At 38.5% G+C, this 20,616-nt stretch overlaps 1 protein-coding gene across 1 annotated transcript; it reads right to left on the bottom strand.

Annotated features, from left to right (window-relative positions):
- Positions 1 to 1,089: 1,089 nt before the first annotated feature.
- PTGES3 (prostaglandin E synthase 3) lies at positions 1,090 to 19,823 on the bottom strand. The gene is made up of 8 exons (XM_072842807.1): positions 19,733 to 19,823; positions 8,288 to 8,401; positions 8,073 to 8,142; positions 7,054 to 7,152; positions 6,142 to 6,231; positions 3,608 to 3,670; positions 2,748 to 2,772; positions 1,090 to 2,242 (listed from the first exon to the last, which is right to left on the bottom strand). Exons 1-8 carry the CDS (start codon positions 19,789 to 19,791, stop codon positions 2,223 to 2,225), a joined length of 540 nt encoding a protein of 179 aa, XP_072698908.1. The 5' UTR covers positions 19,792 to 19,823; the 3' UTR covers positions 1,090 to 2,222.
- Positions 19,824 to 20,616: the final 793 nt, after the last annotated feature.

Raw genomic sequence — 20,616 nt, forward strand, 5'->3', positions numbered from 1 at the left:
GGGGCACCTGGGTATCTGCCTTCAGCTCAGGTTATGATCTGGGGGTCCTGGGATGGAGCCCTGCGTTGGGGTCTCTGCTCCACAGGGAGTTTGCTTCTCCCTCTCCCTCTGCATGTGCTCTTTCTCTCAAATAATAAAATAAGATCTTTAAAAAAAAAAGGGAGTTGAGCAGCAGCCCAGGTGGCTCAGAGGTTTAGCGCTGCCTTCAGCTCAGGGGGTAATCCTGGAAACTTGGGATCGAGTCCCACATCAGGCTCCCTGCATGGAGCCTGCTTCTCCCTCTGCCTGTGTCTCTGCCTCTGCTCTCATGAATAACTAAATCTTAAAAAATATTTTTTTTTTTAAAAAGGGAGTTAACTTTTAAGTAATTTCCCCTGAAGCTAAGAACTATTCTTATCAGTCATACTAATACCTTTGACATGCTCCAGACAAAGGAGAGCAAGGGTTTTTTTTGTTTGTTTTTGGTGCAAAAGGTGCCTTATTAAAGCATGGTCGGGACAGGACTCTTAGGCAGAAGAGCTGCTGCACAAAGGAGACCAAATTTAAAACAATTTAAAAGGACTGTTGAAGTTCAAATGTACCTTCCAATGTAGAAAAGTCTAGGGCTTTGAAGAAGCTGCATTCCTTAACAGGACCAGAACCCATATTATACTACCATAACATAATAAAACAGAGTTGAATGCGAAGTGCTATGCCCAAGCCTCCTGGAAAGCATGAAGATTTTCTAGTTCATAGCATTTCAAGAAAATGATTTTGAGTATCACAGTCATATACTTAACAGGGGAAGGGAAAAAGGTGTTGTCCCTTCTAAATCACCATAATGCCCTATGCAAACCTATTATGGCACACTTCCCATCTATCCAGTTTTTGTTCAGAGTTTGTCCCCTGTTGCCTAGCCTTTGACTCCCTGAGTACATTAAGTACCTGAAGAATTATTTTTATATTCGTAGCACTTAATATTGCCTGTATGTACTTAACGTCAAACATAAAGAAATACGAAATGGGAAGCACTTCTATGCTAGGACACAGAACACAGAATACACAGAAGTTAGAGGGAATAAAAATTGCCAAAATGCAGATGCTCAAAGATTTACAGGAGGACAACACATTTAGTTTTATTTCAATCAAATCACAACACTTTCTTTTCCAACTGCTGCAAAGTGCATCTACAATTTGCTATTACAGATCCACTTTTAAAAGGTTTCCTGACATCACAGCAAGCCTTTTTTTTCCAAACAGAGGAATATTCCCAAATTCTTCCTCAAGTAAAAATAAAAACTCCATTCCAGTAAATGGTAATACATGAATTACAGTAAACCAGACACTTAAAAGGACAGCCAAAAAGTCTTCCAACAGTTTATTAGAAAGAATGTAGACATTAAAAAAAAAAAAAAAATCCCCACTGTCATGAACATAAATTGAGGTTTTCAGCCTGGGACAAGCTGAATCAAAAAAATAAAAAATCCAATAGTGTATTAACATTTTTTCCACTCATTTGCCATACTGACAGTGCAAATACAATTTGGTCTAAATGTACAGACTCTCAAGCAACAATGTACAGCCTTTCTTCGTCCTCCATGCTAAGAGATGTAAAAGTTTAAGGGTCAAACAATACCAAATGTACAGGCTTCAAAACCATCTAAGTTAGGGCATTCACTAGCTTTAGCTAAGATACATCTGGAACACTGACAAGTGATCACTTACAATAATGTGAAGTACATCTTTTGAAAAATAAAACTTTAGTGGAATAATTCTGGAGGATATACCAGAGGAACAAGTTACCAGTTTAAGGTATCAACCAATTGGTTTCATCAGCCACTCTGAGTCCATGTGCTAAAATCTAAAATTTAGTTATCTTTCTTCTAAGCCAAGATCTTCCTATCATGTCAGTATCTATGTTATGAAGTAAAAGGAGACTGAGGTGAAATGTTTTTATTTACCACAACTGCTGTATCAATTGCCTAGGACCTCAACAGCATCATGGAAGTCTGGGAAAAGTTCATGCATAAGGTTATTGCCTTAGCTGACTTAAAATTGCCCCATACAATGGTACATATCAACCCTTAGTGAAGCCTTTAAAAAAACAAACAGGATGAAAAATGGGTTAAAGGAGGCAAATACAGCATCTGCCTTTAGAGCTATCAATTCAGGAATTCTCTCAATTATGAAATCTTGCAGAGAAGTTACTTTTCTTTCTCAAAATCCGGTGATGACAACATTTCTTACTCCAGATCTGGCATTTCTGAAAGATTTAAAAAAGATCAGCGTGAAGTATAAGGGAACAATCTATCAACTTCAAAGCTTTATTAAAAAAAAAAAAAGGCAGTCAACAATAGAATTAGTTTCTAGGGAATGGTCTTCTTTTGGGGGGAATTGTCTTTTTTTTTTTTTTTTAATTTTTATTTATTTATGATAGTCACAGAGAGAAAAAGAGAGGCAGAGACACAGGCAGAGAGAAGCAGGCTCCATGCACCGGGAGCCCGACGTGGGACTCGATCCCGGGTCTCCAGGATCGCGCCCTAGGCCAAAGGCAGGCACCAAACCGCTGCGCCACCCAGGGATCCCCGAATTGTCTTTTTAAATGTAAATTTCAAATCATTCAAATTTCTACTTTTTCTTATTAGAGGCCATGAAGAATTAATTTTTCTTGCAAGAATTGTAAAGAAGTTAACATCTCTATTTTGAGAGCTTGTGGTCTTTGATATGAAATATCACTATGTAAATAGACTTATTACAAAGACACTTACTTTCATCATCACTGTCTTGTGAATCCTGCAGAAAGAAGAATTTCAAAAGTTACCAAGTTGATCAAACATTCCTCTACTAACTGAACAGTTTGCCTTAAAAAGCTGAAGCACTGTACTTTCACTAAAGTAGTAAAGATATGTGGTTATATTAAGCTTATGAATATAATCACTGAACTTAACAGGTTTACTTAAGATGAAGAGACATAATTGCTGAGGATCTACCTTCCTGTACAGTGTGTGCCTTTTGATGGGAATTGGTGCTCATCCCTTAAATTCCTGACTTATCTTGGTATAAAATGGTTTCTCTTTTCCCTTGGCATTCAATGGAAGAGGAAAACAGCTCACTGTGAAAACTACTGGACTGATACAAGACAAAATGAATTCCAATCCTAGCTATTGAGTTGTCTACATATTTTTCAAACTGTACCGAACAACTTTCTTGAAGATGTTAGCAGGATGCCAACAGGGGGAATGTTGAGAAAAGTGATCCAGTTTATCCTTAAAGATTCAGAAAGGTCCATCTACTTTATGGTTTCTGATCAATCCTGCTGCAAAACCTGTTTAACTTAGTCAAGATAATCTCTAAGCTAATTCTTAATTGAATACGGCATATGATGTCTCCATGCAGTGATTCTCTTGAAATCTGGTCCTTTGAAGAATGGTCCATGGGACATCTATTCCCTAGTAGATACCTATCCTTCAAAAATGAGCACATTTCAAAATTGCTTTTCCCTGTATTTCTTAGGGAAAAAACCCAACAAGAAGTGGCAAAAAAGCAATCCTGAATCTATATAAAACAACCTATAAATACATTGTTTCTTACTATTTAAGTAAACAGAGAAAAGAATTTATAGACTTACATCATCTGCTCCATCTACTTCTGGTAAATCTACATCCTCATCACCACCCATGTTGTTCATCATCTATTTGAAGTGTAAAAATTAGTTTTAAAAATGATGTTAAATTAAGCCCTAGTTATTAGAGGTTGCAAGCTCCAGAATACACCTTAAGTCTGTCATAGATTTCCACCAATAAAAAAAGCAAAACAAATGTTAAGTACCTTCCTTGCTGGAAAAGGTAGATTTTTATAGGTAATTACATAAAATCTTGACAACTTATAGGGAAGACTAAGTTCTCATTGAAGAAAAGTGAAGTTAGTAAAATTTATCTAGCAAATATTTATCTATGATGCAGAAATTAAACACCGAAATCTGAAGAGTGCTTACCTCTGGTGCCTAAGGAAAAGAATGGGATTCATTTGTAGTTGTAAAGCTTTGTATATCTTAAGCTAAGTGGCATGTGTATTATAAAGACCCTCAGGATGATTACATTGTATAAAAGGCCTGAATCCTAAATCAAAGACTGAACAGCAGTAACATGTTAAAAACAGAAAATAAACATAATTCTTGAAATAAAAGGTACATATACTATGGAGAATAATACCCTTGTGTATGTACTCTTGTATACTCACAAGATGTTGGGACTAACAACACAGCATACTTACATGAAATACTAACTTACTATCTTTAATTTCTTTTCTTTTTTTTTTTACTATCTTTAATTTCTGATCACAAATCAAGCAGTATATTATTTAAAAAGATACAAAAAATCAAACTAAAAACAGATGGGGAGGGACTTCTCTCTTCAAGGACAACTTTTCTGTTAATTTTTTAAATTTTAAAATATTCACATAATCATACATAACTTTATAAACAAAAAATTAAAGCTTCAAAAATCTATGCTTACCTCCACTTTAGAGTTAGAAGGGCCCTTTAAAAGCTACCTAATCCTCAAATTGCTCAGTATAAAAGTTCTGGGCAACCTGGTGTTGAATAATATGAATAACTAATAAAGTTTCCCTACAGTACTGTTGAACACTTCGGTTAAGTTTCTTTGAGCAGCAAAAATGCTCAAAATGTGCCAAACACAATGCTAGCTGTTGAGGATACAATGGTAATAGAGATAGAATGAACTGAATACATTCAAGAACTATTTAAGATGTAAAACAAAAAACAGAACAAAAGATAGCTGTTAATGTTATACTAGATGGAGACAGTAAGAGAAAACAGTGTTAAGCTGTGACATGCAGAGCTGGGTAAAATGGTGGCACCAATTACTACAGGTAAGAAATACGAATAGCATAAAGAGAATCTTCCAATCTTCCCTTTCCTCTTTAAATTGAAATCAAGGTGCCAGAACCATGTGAGATGTTGAATAAGCAGTTGCATACATGACACTGGGAATTCATTCCTTTTAGCCCTTAATTTTCAAAGAAGGGTTATAAACAAAACCTAGTCAATTAAAATTTCAAATAGCCATGAAATGGATCTCATCTTCAACTTACAACCTAATATTCTGTTTTTCTTTTTTTTTTTTTAAATCTTTATTTTTTTTAATTTTTTTTAATTTATTTATTTATGATAGTCACAGAGAGAGAAAGAGAGAGAGAGGCAGCGACATAGGCAGAGGGAGAAGCAGGCTCCCATGCACCGGGAGCCCGATGTGGGATTCGATCCCAGGTCTCCAGGATCGCACCCTGGGCCAAAGGCAGGCGCCAAACTGCTGCACCACCCAGGGATCCCAATATTCTGTTTTTCTAATCAGGTTTACTGCAGTACATTTATTTCATAAGGCTTAGTCTACCTAAAGGGAGATCAATGATTTTCCCCCCCCTTTGGCCATGCAATATGTATTTGGATGACATCTTGGAAAAAAAAGGCTTACTTTAATCCTTAATTTTGCGAACTAAAACATCCTTACACACCACTCATCATGCACATCTCACTACCATTTTTCTGTTTAAAGTTTATATTCATATTACATGGCTCTAAAATGCAAAGTAATCCATGCTCAAAAAAAAAAAAAAAAAAAAATCAGGGCAGCCCCGGTGGCGCAGCGGTTTAGCACCGCCTACAGCCTGGGGTGTGATCCTGGAGATCCGGGGATCGCGTCCCATGTCGGGTTCCCTGCATGGAGCCTGCTTCTCCCTCTGCCTGTGTCCCAGCCATTCTCTCTCTCTCTCTCTCTCTCTCTCTCTAAATAAATAAAATTAAAAAAAAAAAATCCGTTTCAATACTAGAATAACAACTGGCTGTAAAAACAAACAAACCAACACCCCACCCCCCAAAACTAGTTATATTTGCATTGACAATACGGTTTATTTTTGTCTGTATACAAGTTTAGAACTTACCACTAATTTTTAAAAGAATTATAAAAGAATGTTAAACTTTAGGATAAAATGATCATTGTTAAGATCTTACTTTGTTTTGCTGCAGAATGACCTTTAAAGTAAAAAAAAAATTAGGTCTTAAGTACCACTAAGGTGCTTTAAAACCAAATTAAATTCACATAGAAATGTACTGAGAGGTGGTAAAATGCGCTTATAGGAACTTACCTCAGAGAAACGATCAAAATTAGACATGTCTTCATCTGAATCATCTTCCCAGTCTTTCCAATTATTGAAGTCCACACTAAGCCAATTAAGCTATAGATCAATACAAACATCTTGTAATTAGGTTAACTTATACGTACAGGTATGTATGTATGTACCTTAAACAATATTTTTGGGACTGTAGGTTCATACTAATGAGGCATGGAATTAACAAAAAAGACAAAAAATTAACAAAAAAAATAATAGATTACAAAAAAATCAGAATGAAGTAAAATGCAATTAATAGTCAAGATAGTTTCACAAAGCTTCTCTCACAGTTCTTAATCATAATTTAAAAAAAGGGGGGGGGAGAGGGACACCTGAATGGCCCAGTCAGTTAAGCCTCTGATTCTTGATTTTGGCTCAGGTCTTTATCTCAGGGTTGTGAGTTCAAGCCCCACACTGGGCTTCACACTGGGTGTGGAGCCTACTTAAAAAATAAATACAACAAAATTCATTGGTAGGAACTCTTCTCAGATACAACGGACTTTTTTTGCAGCACAAAATATGTTCCCATGTGATACATAAGTAACTAATAAAGCCTAAGAATGAATGAATGAATGAATGAATGAATGAATGAATAAATAAATAAATAAATAAATAAATAAATAAATAAATAAATAAATAAAGCCAGCCAGCCTAAGAAAAATCTGCCTCTTGAATTCAGCAAAAGATTCTGCATCAACTAGGGACTGACCTTATTCTGACCACATTTGGTTTTAAGTTAAAACTAATAAAACTCAAAGAAAGGAAAAACATATAGAACACAAGACTTTAATACCACTTAACTCTGAAACAAACATTTTATTCCTCATGCCAAATGTGTCTTTCATTACTTAAAAATGTTCAATTTTCCCTCCCAAAAAAGAAACATACCTTTGCCCTTTCTTTTGTTAACCTTGGCCATGACTGGCCAGATTCACCTTTTCGTAAACAACATAAAATTGATCTGTCCGTTCTTTTATGCTTGGAATCCTAAAAACGAAAACAAAAACAAAAGCACCATCACATCATTTCTCTCCAGTATCACTGTAGAATAGAAAATAGCTTGTCATTCCTCAACTTTCCTTTCTAATTTCTTTCCCTACGTTTTCTCAACTTTAAAGAAACATCTCCTAGATTACTAAAAATTCAGTAGCTATGCAAATTGCAAAAAATAACTTTTCCCTCCCTGTACAAAGTGAATAAAACAAAAACCTTAAAAAAATTAACCAAATATATGGGATCCCTGGGTGGCGCAGCGGTTTGGCGCCTGCCTTTGGCCCAGGGCACGATCCTGGAGACACGGGATCAAATCCCATGTCGGGCTCCCGGTGCATGGAGCCTGCTTCTCCCTCTGCCTGTGTCTCTGCCTCTCTCTCTTTCTCTGTGTGTGACTATCATAAATAAATAAAATTAAAAAAAAAAATTAACCAAATATAATACAATCATAGAATAATTTAAAGATTCTATAAAGTTAGATTAAGACAAACCTCAAGAATATTGCCCTAAGTCCAAACAGTGATAGCAAGAACAAAAGAAAGAGTATGCAGAGAGGCAGTTGCAGAGGGAAATATTGCAAAAATATAAATACGCCTAGTTAACCTCTGAACTTTTTTATTTTTTATATTTTATTTATTTATTCATGAGAGACAGAGAGAGAGAGAGAGAGAGGCAGAGACACAGAGGGAGAAGCAGACTCCTTGCAGGGAGCCCAATGTGGGACTCGATCCCAGGACTCCAGGATCACACCCTGGGCTGGAGGCAGCCACTCAACATTCAACCTGAGCCACTCAGGCGTCCCATAACCTCTGAACTATTAAGAAAAACAATTACTGCTTACTGCTAAAAAGAGTACTTGATGTATGCCCATTTCCTCACATATAAATTGGAATTAAAGCATCAAGACTACTTACATTTGGATCAATACAGTGAAAAAGATCAATTTCATTTAAATGTTTAAAATTATCACTTCCTCCAAGACAACTGTGTAAAAAAAAAAAAAAAAATGAGCCTCTTCAAAGAGATAAAGATTAGTATTATTTTCAGTAAAAACACAAAACAAGCTAGCCAAAGTTACTCAGTTGTCTGACACAAACTTATTACCCAATGATGTAAAATGGTAATTTACCTGAATGTAAGTTTGGATTTTTCAAAATTTACATTAACATCTTTACTGTCTTCAACACAAAATTCAATGAAGACGTAGTCCCTTCGATCGTACCACTTTGCAGAAGCAGGCTGCCTACAAAGAGATAAAATTAGACAAAGTTAAGCTGGAATTCATTAACTGAGTATTTACATAACCTCCAGAGTTTGGCATATAAGTAACGTTTCTCTACTCCACTAGAACACTGATTATTTTGAGGCAGATTATTATTATTTTAAATAGGGGCTTGAACTGCCAACCCTGAGGATCAAGACTGAATCTGGTTTCAAAGACCCTGACACTTAACTGACCGAGCCACCCAGGTGTCCCTTGAGGCAGTTAACTATAATTTCAAATGGAAACTACATCTTTACTCTTTAACAGCTGCATTCCAAGTTAAAACACAATGATACTGATTTCACAATAGGAAAGAATTAAAAAATGAAAAAAAAAAAAGGAAAGAATTATAAAATGAAACAACATACAATAGGGTTAACCATTACATTGCCCTGTCAAAATTTATGTGCCATATACCTTTAGTCTTGCTCCTAAAAAACAAACAAACAAAAACAAAAAAAACCATCAGAACTAATCCACTGTCAACTGAAATTCAGAAACATTTCTACTTATAATGCCAGAACTAGGGAGAGGGTAGGGGAGATGATGGTAGAATTGACAGTGCTTTCTTTTTTTTCTTTCTTTTTTTTTTTTTGACAGTGTTTTCAAAAAAGTTCTCATCTGTAGCTTATTTCTGACTATATCAGGCAACCATTTTCTGGGGACAAATTTTCCTAACTTTAATGACATTAAAGAATTAAGCTTTTTTACAGTCTTCTATTCTTCTACACATGTATCCAATAGATACTATACTGGAAAGAACCTGGACTATTATCTTTTAAAAAATCTTATTCTAAAAAAAGGATTTTATTTATTCATGAGAAACAGAGAGAAGGCAGAGACATAGGGAGAGGGAGAAGCAGGAGCCTGACATGGACTTGATCCCAACACTCTGGGATTACACCCTGAGCCAAAGGCAGACACTCAACAGCTAAGCCACCCATAAGTAACCTCACCCCCAATTCTTAAGTTAAAAAAAAAATCGTTCCTTTACAGTTTTTCTCTTAAAAAGGTCTTTATTTATTTTCCAAATAAATAAGAAAGCAAGTGAGCAAGAGAGAGCAGGAGGGGGAGGCACAGAGGGAGAGGGAGGGAGAAGCAGACTCCCCCACTGAGCAGGAAGCCCAATGTGGTGGTCAATCCTAGGACCCCAGGATCATGACCTGAGCAAATGGCAGATGCTTAACTGACTGAGCCACCCAAGTGCCCCAAAACTGTTCTTTGTAATCTTTAGACAAATATCCTCATATGCATAAAAATTCCTAGTAAAATTCACACACATACACACCCGAACAGCATTTGCTCCATAGAATGAACCAGAAAGACAATGAGGGAAAGGAAGCAGAACCACATGATTTTCAATGGTTTCACTTATTTCCTAAAAATAAGCATGTTCTGGTGATAATGTAAAAGTTAAAGTTATAGGCTGGCTATACAGGAATTTTTATTATTATATTTTTTTAATTTTTTGGACTCTTCTGTAATCCTCGAAGTTAAAAAACTTAATTATCGTATGTTCTAGCACTACACATAAGATAAAAACTCAAACGAAAGGAATTAGTTTCAAAGCTCTGAAATTCCCAACCCTAAGGAGTAGCAGTTTAAAGTCCCTATAAATAAACAAGTTGCAACCAAGTGCTCATCAGTGTTTTTACACAACTGTTAAACTTGACTAGTCATATTCCACTCTGGGATATTGATATCAGATCCAAAGGAGGTTAAAAACTATGGATGGCAGTTTTCAAAGTCTAAATACTAGCCAAGCAGCAAGGGTAAAGCTATTTCTTTAGGCATCTATCAACAAATTTAAAAAACAAATAGATTTTTACATGGATCTGAAGTCTAACCAAACTTCTTTTGGACTAAGGAATCACTTTTAATGTCAGTATGTTAATACAGCTAACAAACAAGTTAGGAGTTTTATGAATAGGTCACATTATTTTTAGCTCATTTCTTACCAAAATGGCACTCTCAATATGTGGTAACCTGTTGGTCTTTAACAGAAAATATTTGCTAATAATGAAAACTTACTGGTTTTAGGTTCATAGATTTTTTAAATGTATTTTTTCAAGATTTTATTTTACTTTTCTATTAAGATTTTATTTATTCTTGACAAAAAAAGAAGGCAGAGACATAGTCAAAAGGAGAAGCAGGCTCCCCGCAGGGAGCCCGATTCAGAACTCGATTCCAGGACCCCCAGATTGCAACCTGATCCGATGGCAGATGCTCAACCACTGAGCCACCTAGGTGCCCTGGTTCTTGATTTTCAAATTGAAGTGACCATATAGTCCTATGTTTAAGAAGTGCTCGAGAGGGCAGCCCGGGTGGCTCAGCGGTTTAACACCACCTTCAGCCTAGGGCGTGATCCTGGAGACCCGGGATCAAGTCCCACATCAGGCTCCCTGCATGAAGCCTGCTTCTGCTTCTGCCTGGGTCTCTGCCCCTCTCTCTCTCTCTCTCATGAATAAATAAATAAAATCTTTAAAAAATAAAAAGTGCTCGTGATAACCTGAACAATGAATACCAAAAAACAAAACAAAACAAAACAAAACAATGAATACCATGTGCTAAAATACTATTTCCTTTTTTAAGAACAGAAAAAAATTTTTAAAGATTTTATTTATTCATGAGAGACACACACAGAGAGACAGAGACACAGGCAGAGGGAGAAGCAGGCTCCATGCAGGGAGCCTGATGTGGGACTCGATCCCAGGACTTAGGATCACACCCTGAGCTGGAGGCAGACGCCAGCCTCTGAGCCACAACCTCTGAGCCACCCAGGCGTCCCTAAAATACTATTTGAACTAAAGGAACCAGGTTTCCTATAAAGAAATGGCTGACCTCAAGGCCTGAGGTGGGAAATACAGATGACGTTGGGACATCTTGTGCAAATGCAGCTATTAAAAACTATGAGGTCAGGGGCAGCCCAGGTGGCTCAGCAGTTTAGTGCCTGCCTTCAGCCCGGGGCCTGATCCTGGAGACCCAGGATCGAGTCCCACAGTCAGGCTCTCTGCATGGAGCCTGCTTCTCCCTCTGCCTGTGTCTTTGTCCCTCTCTCTGTGTGTCTCTCACGAGTGAAAAAAATCTTAAAAAGATTACTGAAACTTTGAAGATCTGAATATGGACAGGATATTAGATAATATGGAAAACACTTAAATTTTGGTAGGCATGAAAGGCACTATTTTTACGGGGGGAAAAAATCCACTGAAGATGAAAACTTAGGTATATGGAGTTTATTTTTGGAGTTTGCTTTAAAAGACTTCAGGGGGGCACCTGGATAGCTCAGTCTTAAAGAGTCTGCCTTCAGCTCAGGTTATGATATTCCTAGGTCCTGGGATCGAGCCCCACCTCAGGCTTGCTGCTCACTAGGGAGTCTGCTTCTTCTCCCTCTACACCCTCGCCCATTCTCTCAAATAAATAAAAACCCTTATAAATAAATAAATGGCTTTAGCAGAGGCACCTGGGTGGCTCAGTTGGCTGAGCATTTGACTTCAGCTCAGGTCATGATATCCAGGTCCTGGGATCAAGTCCTGGGTCAGGCTCCACATTCATCAGGGAGTTGTCTTCTCCCCTCTCCATCCCAAGTCGTGTGCTCAACTCCCCCTCTCTCAAAAAGGTGAAATCTTATAAAGTAAAAATAAAAGATTTCAGGAAAGAAAAAGGGGGCAGATAAAGCAATGTGGCAAAGGCCTGTGAAACACTGAATCTGGATGACAGGTAGATGGGGAATTATGCTGATTATACTTTTTTTTTCATTATACTTAAAAAAAAAAAAGTTACTAAAGGATTCTGGCAGAGAATACTTCCTTCCTTTGGTGTAACCCAGTCTAATTTTGAAATTGGGGGATCCCTGGGTGGCGCAGCGGTTTGGCGCCTGCCTTTGGCCCAGGGCGCGATCCTGGAGACCTGAGATCGAATCCCACGTCGGGCTCCCGGTGCATGGAGCCTGCTTCTCCCTCTGCCTGTGTCTCTGCCTCTCTCTCTATCATAAATAAATAAATAATTAATTAATTAAAAAAAAAAAAAAGAAATTGTGTTTTACTTGATTAATGAAAGGATTCTATTCCAAATATATTTTACAAATGGTAAACTCTGGTAAATGCTTTTGTAGCCAAATTTAACATAATCTGAAGATTATGTTTACCTTGTAAAAGTTGCATATTAAAAGCCTACTACTGTGGGGCAGCCCGGGTGGCTTAGTGGTTTAGCGCTGCCTTTGGTCCAGGGCCTGGTCCTGGAGCCCCGGGATCCCACGTCGGGCTCCCTGAATGGAGCATGCTTCTCCGCCTCTGTGTCTCTCATGAATAAATAAATAAAATCTTAAAAAAAAAAAAAAAAAAAAGCCTACTGTAATAGTGAAAGAACACACTAATGGTGACATGGTTATTAGAACAGCTACATAAAAATCCAACTATCATATTAGCTCTTCAGTTTGTTCATACTGAGAACTTTGGAACCAGAGAATCTTTTTCCTTTTCTCAAATTCACATTAAATTATCTAGGATTATATCATTATTATGGGCTGAACTGTAATCTTCTACAAATTCATATGTTGAAATTCTAAATCCCCCAGACTTCACAATGTGAATGTATCTGGACAGAAGATATTTATTTTTAAAGACTATTTGAGAGAGAGATAGAACCCTCTCTCTCTCTCAAGAGAACCAAGCAGGGGGAGATGCAGAGGGAAAAGCAGGCTTCCTGTTGAGCAGGGTGCCTGACACAGACTTGATCCCAAGGTTCTGGGATCATGACCCAAGTTAAAGGCAGATGCTTAAGTGACTGAGCCACCCATGCATCCCGGAAAGAGAATCTCTGAAAATGAAGTCTTATGGTGGGCCATAATCCAACATGACTGATAACCTTACAAAAGACAAGGACACAGGGGGATCCCTGGGTGGCTTAGCCGTTGAGTGTCTGCCTTCGGCTCAGGGCGTGATTCTGGAGTCCCAGGATCAAGTCCCACATCGGGCTCCCTGCATGGAGCCTGCTTCTCCCTCTGCCTGTGTCTCTGCCTCTTTCTGTGTGTCTCATGAATTAAAAAAAAAAAAAAAAAAAAAAAAGACAAGGACACAGAGAAAAGACCCCATGAAGACACGGGAGAAGAGGGCCATCTACAAGCCAAGGAAAAAGGCCTCAGAAGAAACCAATCGTGCTGACACCTTGATCTCAGACTAACACCCTCCAGAATTGTGAGGAAATAAATTTCTATTGTTTAAGTCACCCCATCTCTGGTACTTTAAGGCAGCTCTAGCAAGCTATTACAATCATTTTCCAAATAACAAAATTAAATGATCTAAACCAGGGTTTGGTGCAGAAGCCAAAAATGTTTTTTATATTTGTAAGGCATTGTAAAAATGAGCATGTGAGACAGATATTTGTGGCTTGCAAAGCGTAATGTTTATTAGGAAGTCCTGATCTAAACTATCAAAAATACAAGAGGGGACCCTATAACTTAACCCTAAACTAGTAATAAACTCATATATCCACACTCATCTGGAAGAGTAATCAATTGTTTGTGAAATCATGCTTGTCTTCTGAGGATCATGTTTCTTTTTTTATTAACCAAAAGAGAAGCTGGTTTAGCTTTAACTCCAGCTCCTAAATTATATTGAATTTGTTTCCAGCCTTATACTAACATTGGCAAAATTCATAACCACTGTGCAAGTCAGTCAGTTCACTCTAATAGTATATACCTACAGATGTAAATGAAAAAATTTTACCTCCGCATATGCTATATAAATAATCCAATACTTAAAAACAAAACTGAAAACCCCCACAGTGGGATATTCTGTGCTTTCCCGACAAGAACTTCCAAGTTCAACATTAGGCCCAGATCTATTCAAGCAACTAAATTTTGCAGAACCTAAAATTCACTATAGTTTTGACTAAAACTTCTTAGTTTGTCTTAAAAGGACAGAGGGGGTACCATTATTTGTTCCCAAATACCATTTTTAATATGTTAGAATCTGGTAAGTTTTAATTCAAATTCGTAGAAAACTGCAAGTACCTTTCACCTTAAAAAATAGATTAACCCCCCCAAAAAGATGCATCAGTGCAACGGTCTGAATTCATCCCCTAAAACATGTATGTTGAAATCCCAATGCCCAGTGTGATAATAATAGAAGGTAAGACCTTTGGGAGGTGCTTAGGTCATGAGGGTAGAGCCTTCCTGAATAAAAAGCCAGGAAGTGGGCTCTAATACTAGATGACCCTGCTGGTGTCTTGATCTTGGGACCTCCAGCTTCCAAAATAGTAAGACAATAAATTTTTGCTGTTTATAAACTAACCAGTCTGTGATATTTTGTTACAGCAGTCCAAACAGACTAGACCACCAACAAAGCTAAATGGAAAAAATTTGCTAAAGAAAACTTCTCAAATATTGTAATTCTATGTGCAAGTCATACTGAATTATAAGAGACCATTAAAAAACCTCAAGCCTTTTGTGAACTGGAAGAACAGACATACATAACTTGGGGTAAGTTCACAATGCTGAAAGTTGAAAACCAAGTTAAGGCCAGATCAACAGATGCCCCTGGAGACAATGGAAAGGAATTCGGTTTATTCTTTAACTGGGTAGTTAAAAATAAACAAGCACACACACACACTAATGGCAGCCATCATCCCTTTAGAGCTTTGGAAAAAAAAATTTTTTTTTAAGATTTTATTTTATTCATGAGAGAGAGAGAGAGAGGCAGAGACACAGGCAGAGGGAGAAGCAGGCTCCATGCAGGGAGCCCGATGTGGGACTCGATCCCAGGACCCCAGGGTCACACCCTGGGCCGAATGTGGCGCTAAACCGCTGAGCCACCCAGGCTGCCCGAGCTTTGGAAATCTCGAGAGAAGAAAATTTCCACATAAATTTTTTTTTTTAAGATTTATTTATGATGGACGAGAGAGAGAGAGAGAGAGAGAGAGAGAGAGAGAGAGGGGTGGAGACACAGGAGGAGGGAGAAGCAGGCTCCATGCTGGGAGCCCCACGTGGGACTCAATCCTGGGTCTCCAGGATCGCTCCCCTGGGCCAAAGGCAGGCGCGAAACTGCTGCACCCAGGGATCCCCTCCACATAGAATTCTATAGCTTATGACCTGTCTCTCTACCATTAACACTAGTCAAAACTCCAACATCTTTATTTCTTCTCTCTCAGAATTTACAATGTCCAGAAATTTTTATAAGCAGGTACTGCAAACCATCACACACAGCAAATATGAAAAGTATTGAGCCTGTACATCAGAATTTAGTGAAACAGGGGCACCTAAGTGGCTCAGTTGGTTGATTGTCTGTCTTTGGCTCAGGTCATGATTTCAGGGTCCCCTGAGCTCTGCACTGGGTGTGTGTGTGTGTGTCCCCTGCTCAGCAGGGAGTCTGCTTCTCCCTTTGCCCCTTTTCCACCAAGTGCAATGGCAGGGCCCACTCTCTCTCAACTAAATAAATAAGATCCTTACATAAAAAGTTTCTAGGGCGCCTGACTGGCTCAGTTGGTTAACTATCTGCCTTTGGCTTGGGTCATGATCCCAGGGACCTGGGATCACAAGCCCAGCACCGGGCTCCCTGCTCAGTGGGGAGTCTGCTTCTCCCGCTCCCTCTCCCCCTGTTCATGTTCTCTCTCTCCCCGCCAAAAAGTTTCTATCATATGCAAAGGTGATAGATCATTAGTACTGGACTCCTTACTTTAAATCATTGGGAAATAATTCAGATATTATCATTTGGTCACAAGATAGAGGCTCTTTGGGGCATCCTCTGCCCCTTCTTCCTGCTCTATCTTTTGCTCTCAAATAAATAAAATCTCTCTTTTTAAAAAAGATGTATTTATTCATGACAGACACACACACACACACACACACACAGAGGCAGAGACACAAGCATAGGGAGAAGCAGGCTCCCCACAGGGAACCTGATGTGGAACTCCATCCCGGGACCCTGGGATCATGCCCTGAGCAGAAGGCAGAGACTCAACCAGTGTGCCACCCAGGCGCCCCTAAATAAAATCTTTAAAAGTAAATACAGGGGATCCCTGGGTGGATCAGTGGTTTAGCGCTGCCTTCAGCTCAGGGCGTGATCCTGGAGACCCGGAATCGAGTCCCACGTCAGGCTTCCAGCATGGAGCCTGCTTCTGTCTCTGCACACCGCCCCCCCCCCCGCCACCATGAATAAATAAATAAATCTTAAAAAAGTAGTAAATACATAAAGGGCTCACAAACAAGTCCAACGAACTTTGAAGGTATATATGGATTTGGCAATACTTTTCCCCCCCAGATTTCCCAAAATACAGCATAGCCTCAATTAACAAAATATAAAATCAGGTATTCAATTTATAGATGGTTCTCATCAACTTTATCTTTCAACACTGACCACCTACATTCTACAGAAGATATAGTTGAATTTGGATGAAATGTGATATAGCAGAATAACAGAGTAATAGTAAAAAAAAAAAAAAAAAAAAAAAAAAACCACACACACGAACCCTTAGGCCCAACCCTCACTATCAAGCACTTCATGTAGCCAAGCCTAGCAGATAAAATGCATTTAGAGCTTGAGCTTGAATGTTATTCAATAAACAAATATTTATTAAATATGGGGTTAGGAATCGTTCTGGAGATAGAGCAGTCAACAAAACAAAACTTACATTCAAGTTAAATGTAGTCCAAAAATATTAAGAAATATTGGGGAAGGGGGGTAAAGGGATCAGGTCCATTACTAACTACAGTTTATCTTAATGTGTACATAGGTAACACATCACAACACTCAAACAAAACAAAACAAAAACTTTCTCTGGTTATTCGTACAGCTGAGCTTTGAATATGAGAGTTAAGGGCACCAACCCCTTAACAAAGATGAAAATCCAAGCATAATTTAGGACTCCCCTAAAACTTTACTAATAACCTACTGTTGACCAGACTCTTTATCCAAATGTAAACAATAAACACATACTTTGTATATCATATGTTATACACTGTATATTCTTCCAATGAAACTAGAGGAAAAAGGGCAGCCCAAGAGACGCAGCTAAAGCAGCTGTTTAGCATCGCCTGCAGCCCCAGGGCGTGATCCTGGAGTCCTGGGATCGAGTCCCATGTCGGGTCGGGTTCCCTGCATGGAGCCTGGTTCTCCCTCTGCCTGTGTCTCTGCCTCTCTCTCTCTCTCTGTGCCTCTATGAATAAATAAAATCTTGAAAAGAAAGGAAAGAAAGGAAAGAAAGGAAGAAAGAAACTAGAGAAAAAAAAAACAATGTTGAGAAAGTCCTTAAAAAAAAAAAAATTTCACAGGGGCACCTGGGTGGCTCAGGCAGTTAAGGGAGTCAGACTCTTGTCTTGATCTTAGGTCAGGTCTTCATCTCAGAGTTGTGAGTCAAAGCCCCACCCTGGGCTCCACAATGGCTGTAGAACTTACTTAAAAAAAAAAAAAAAAAAAAAAGGGATCCCTGGGTGGCGCAGCAATTTGGTGCCTGCCTTTGGCCCAGGGCGAGATCCTGGAGACCCGAGATCGAATCCCACATCGGGCTCCCGGTGCATGGAGCCTGCTTCTCCCTCTGCCTGTGTCTCTGCCTCTCTCTCTCTCTCTCTATCATAAATAAATAAAAATTTAAAAAACAAAAAAAAAGGTGTGTGTGTGTGTGCGCGCGCGCGCATGCCTGGATGGCTCAGTTGGTTAAAATCTTAAAAAAGAGGGCAGCCCGGGTGGCTCAGCAGTTTAGTGCGGCTTTTAGCCCAGGTTGTGATCCTGGGGACCTGGGATCAAGTCCCAAGTCAGGCTCCCTGCATGGAGCCTGCTTCTCCCTCTGCCTGTGTCTCTGCCTCTCTCTCTCCCTGTGTCTTTCATGAATAAATAAATAAAATCTTAAAAAAAAAAATCTTAAAAAAAAAAAAATACACTAACCTTATTGTATTTATTGGAAAAGATTTGCCTAAATGGACCCACACAGTTCAAACCCGTGTTACTCAAGAATCAACTGTACTTAGTTTTTTTTTTTTTTTTTTTAATTCATGTATTCATGAGACACACAAAGAGAGGCAGAGACATAGGCAGAGGGAGAAGCAGGCTCCCCACAGGGAGCCCAATGTGGGACTCCATCCCAAGATCACAACCGGAGGTGAAGGTGGACACTCAACCACTGAGCCACCCAGGTGCCCCAATGAGTTTCCTTTCAAGTTAACTCTTAATGGAGCACCATTATTTTTCTGAATTACAGGATCACTTTGAATTCTAAGATAAAACAATAGAAATCAGAAGACTAGCTTTTTACTAAATCTTAACCTAGTATTTTCTAGGTTTAGAAGTAAACATTTCTATTTAATAGGAAGCTTCTTAAACACTAGATTCGATGATCTCTTATACATCTCAGAGTATCTTTAAACGTCATAAAAGAGGGCAGCCCTGGTGGCGCAGCGGTTTGGTGCTGCCTGCAGCCCAGGGCATGATCCTGGAGACCCTGGATCGAGTCCCACGTCGGGCTCTCTGCATGGAGCCTGCTTCTCCCTCTGCCTGTGTCTCTGCCTCTCTCTCTCTCTCTCTCTCTCTCTGCATCTCTATGAATAAATAAATAAAATCTTTAAAAAAAAAACATTTTAAAAAAATAAACATCATAAAAGATTATAAAAGAAAAATCATTAAAACCAAGGAAAAAAATCAGCAATAAAGAGGTTATAAAATTCAGAATTACTGATTTTTTTAAAACTAAGTTTGTCAAATAGTCTATTATTTACAAAAAGGAATCAAGACACAGGTAAATCTTTTTTAGTTTGTACTAAGTGAGGAATGATATGGAAACATGAAATTCTGCTATTAGAAAGGAAAAAAGTAGTTCCTTTTTGGACTGGGCTTTTGACTGCACATAAATTGAGCAGTGAAAAGCCCTGTCCACAAATGTCTAAAAATCCAACACTCTTTTTTTTAAAGATTTTATTTATTCATGAGATACACAGAGAGAGGGAGAGAGAGGCAGAGACACAAGCAGAGGCAGAAACAGGCTCCATGCAAGGAGGCCGTGGGGACTCGAACCCGAGACTCCAGGATCTCGTCCTGGGCAGAAGGCAGGCACTAAACTGCTGAGCCACCCAGGGATCCCCAATCCAACACTCTCTTATGCACATATTCTTTCTTCAAACAAAACCCAAGATATGCTTCTCATACTTTCAGAGTATCTGTATGTCAGTTGTACTACCATGTAAAACTTTCTAGATAGGTGATCTGAATACACATGCTGACCCAGTTGCTTCCAAATTACTTGCCAAGGTGCATCAGGGCACCACAAGAAACTTACTGGGTTGCTGCAAGATATTTTAAATTTGAGAAAAATTTAGTGATACTCAACCTCAGTTCAGACACCAGGTGGTTCAGTTTTAAAGCAGACTGCACCACATCCCTCTCCATTAATCTTCATTTCTCCAAAGTTAGAATTTTGGTGTTGCTGTGATTTAGAGGAAAAAAAGGGGGGGTGGGGGGGGAGAAAGGGACCCATAAAAAAAAACAAAACAGTAGAGAACAGAAGTTGAGATAGACATATCTAATCTGAATTCAAGTTATAAGAAGTTATACAGTGCCCAAAGGGCATTCATATTCTGTAACTGTGGTTATTAAAAACAAAACAAAACAAAAAACCTTTTTCTTTCAATTTTTGTGTATTTGCTTTTCAAAGACTACTAGGTTGTTCGGATAAATTACTTAAGTTGTTTTGACCTAACTACCTAACTAACAGAACTGCTAGGTTACTTCTTTTGGCCAGCAACACCATTAAAAAAAAAAAAAAAAAAAAAAAAAGGAAACAACAAAAAACCTACTAAGACATAAAAGGGCAAACCAAGAACATTTGTGAACCTGTGTTATTAGTTCCTTTATTTGGTAATTCCTACTCTAAACGTAAAAGTGAAAGCTGTTCTTAAAGATGGTATTTCTCCCAAGACTTAGCGCCTTTCTTCCAAGCAACTCCAACCTTCCTACACTCCCACTTTTGTGCATTCTTTTAAATATCTCCAAAGCAGATATAGTAATTTTTCTTCAGACAAATAAGACTCAAAAAAAAAAAAAAGAACAAATAAGACTCAAGGTCAACGTTCTCAGTGCCTCCAGTAGAGAAAAATTTCAGAGCCTCTGGACTCCATTATCGTATGTCAAGAAGTGGCACAGGTTTTAACAGAAACAGTTTACATAATAAGACAGAACTAGAGAGACATAGTTATTTCTTTGGAAATAAAAGGA

This window comes from Canis lupus, chromosome 11 (assembly GCF_048164855.1).
Source record: "Canis lupus baileyi chromosome 11, mCanLup2.hap1, whole genome shotgun sequence".
Taxonomy (NCBI): domain Eukaryota; kingdom Metazoa; phylum Chordata; class Mammalia; order Carnivora; family Canidae; genus Canis; species Canis lupus.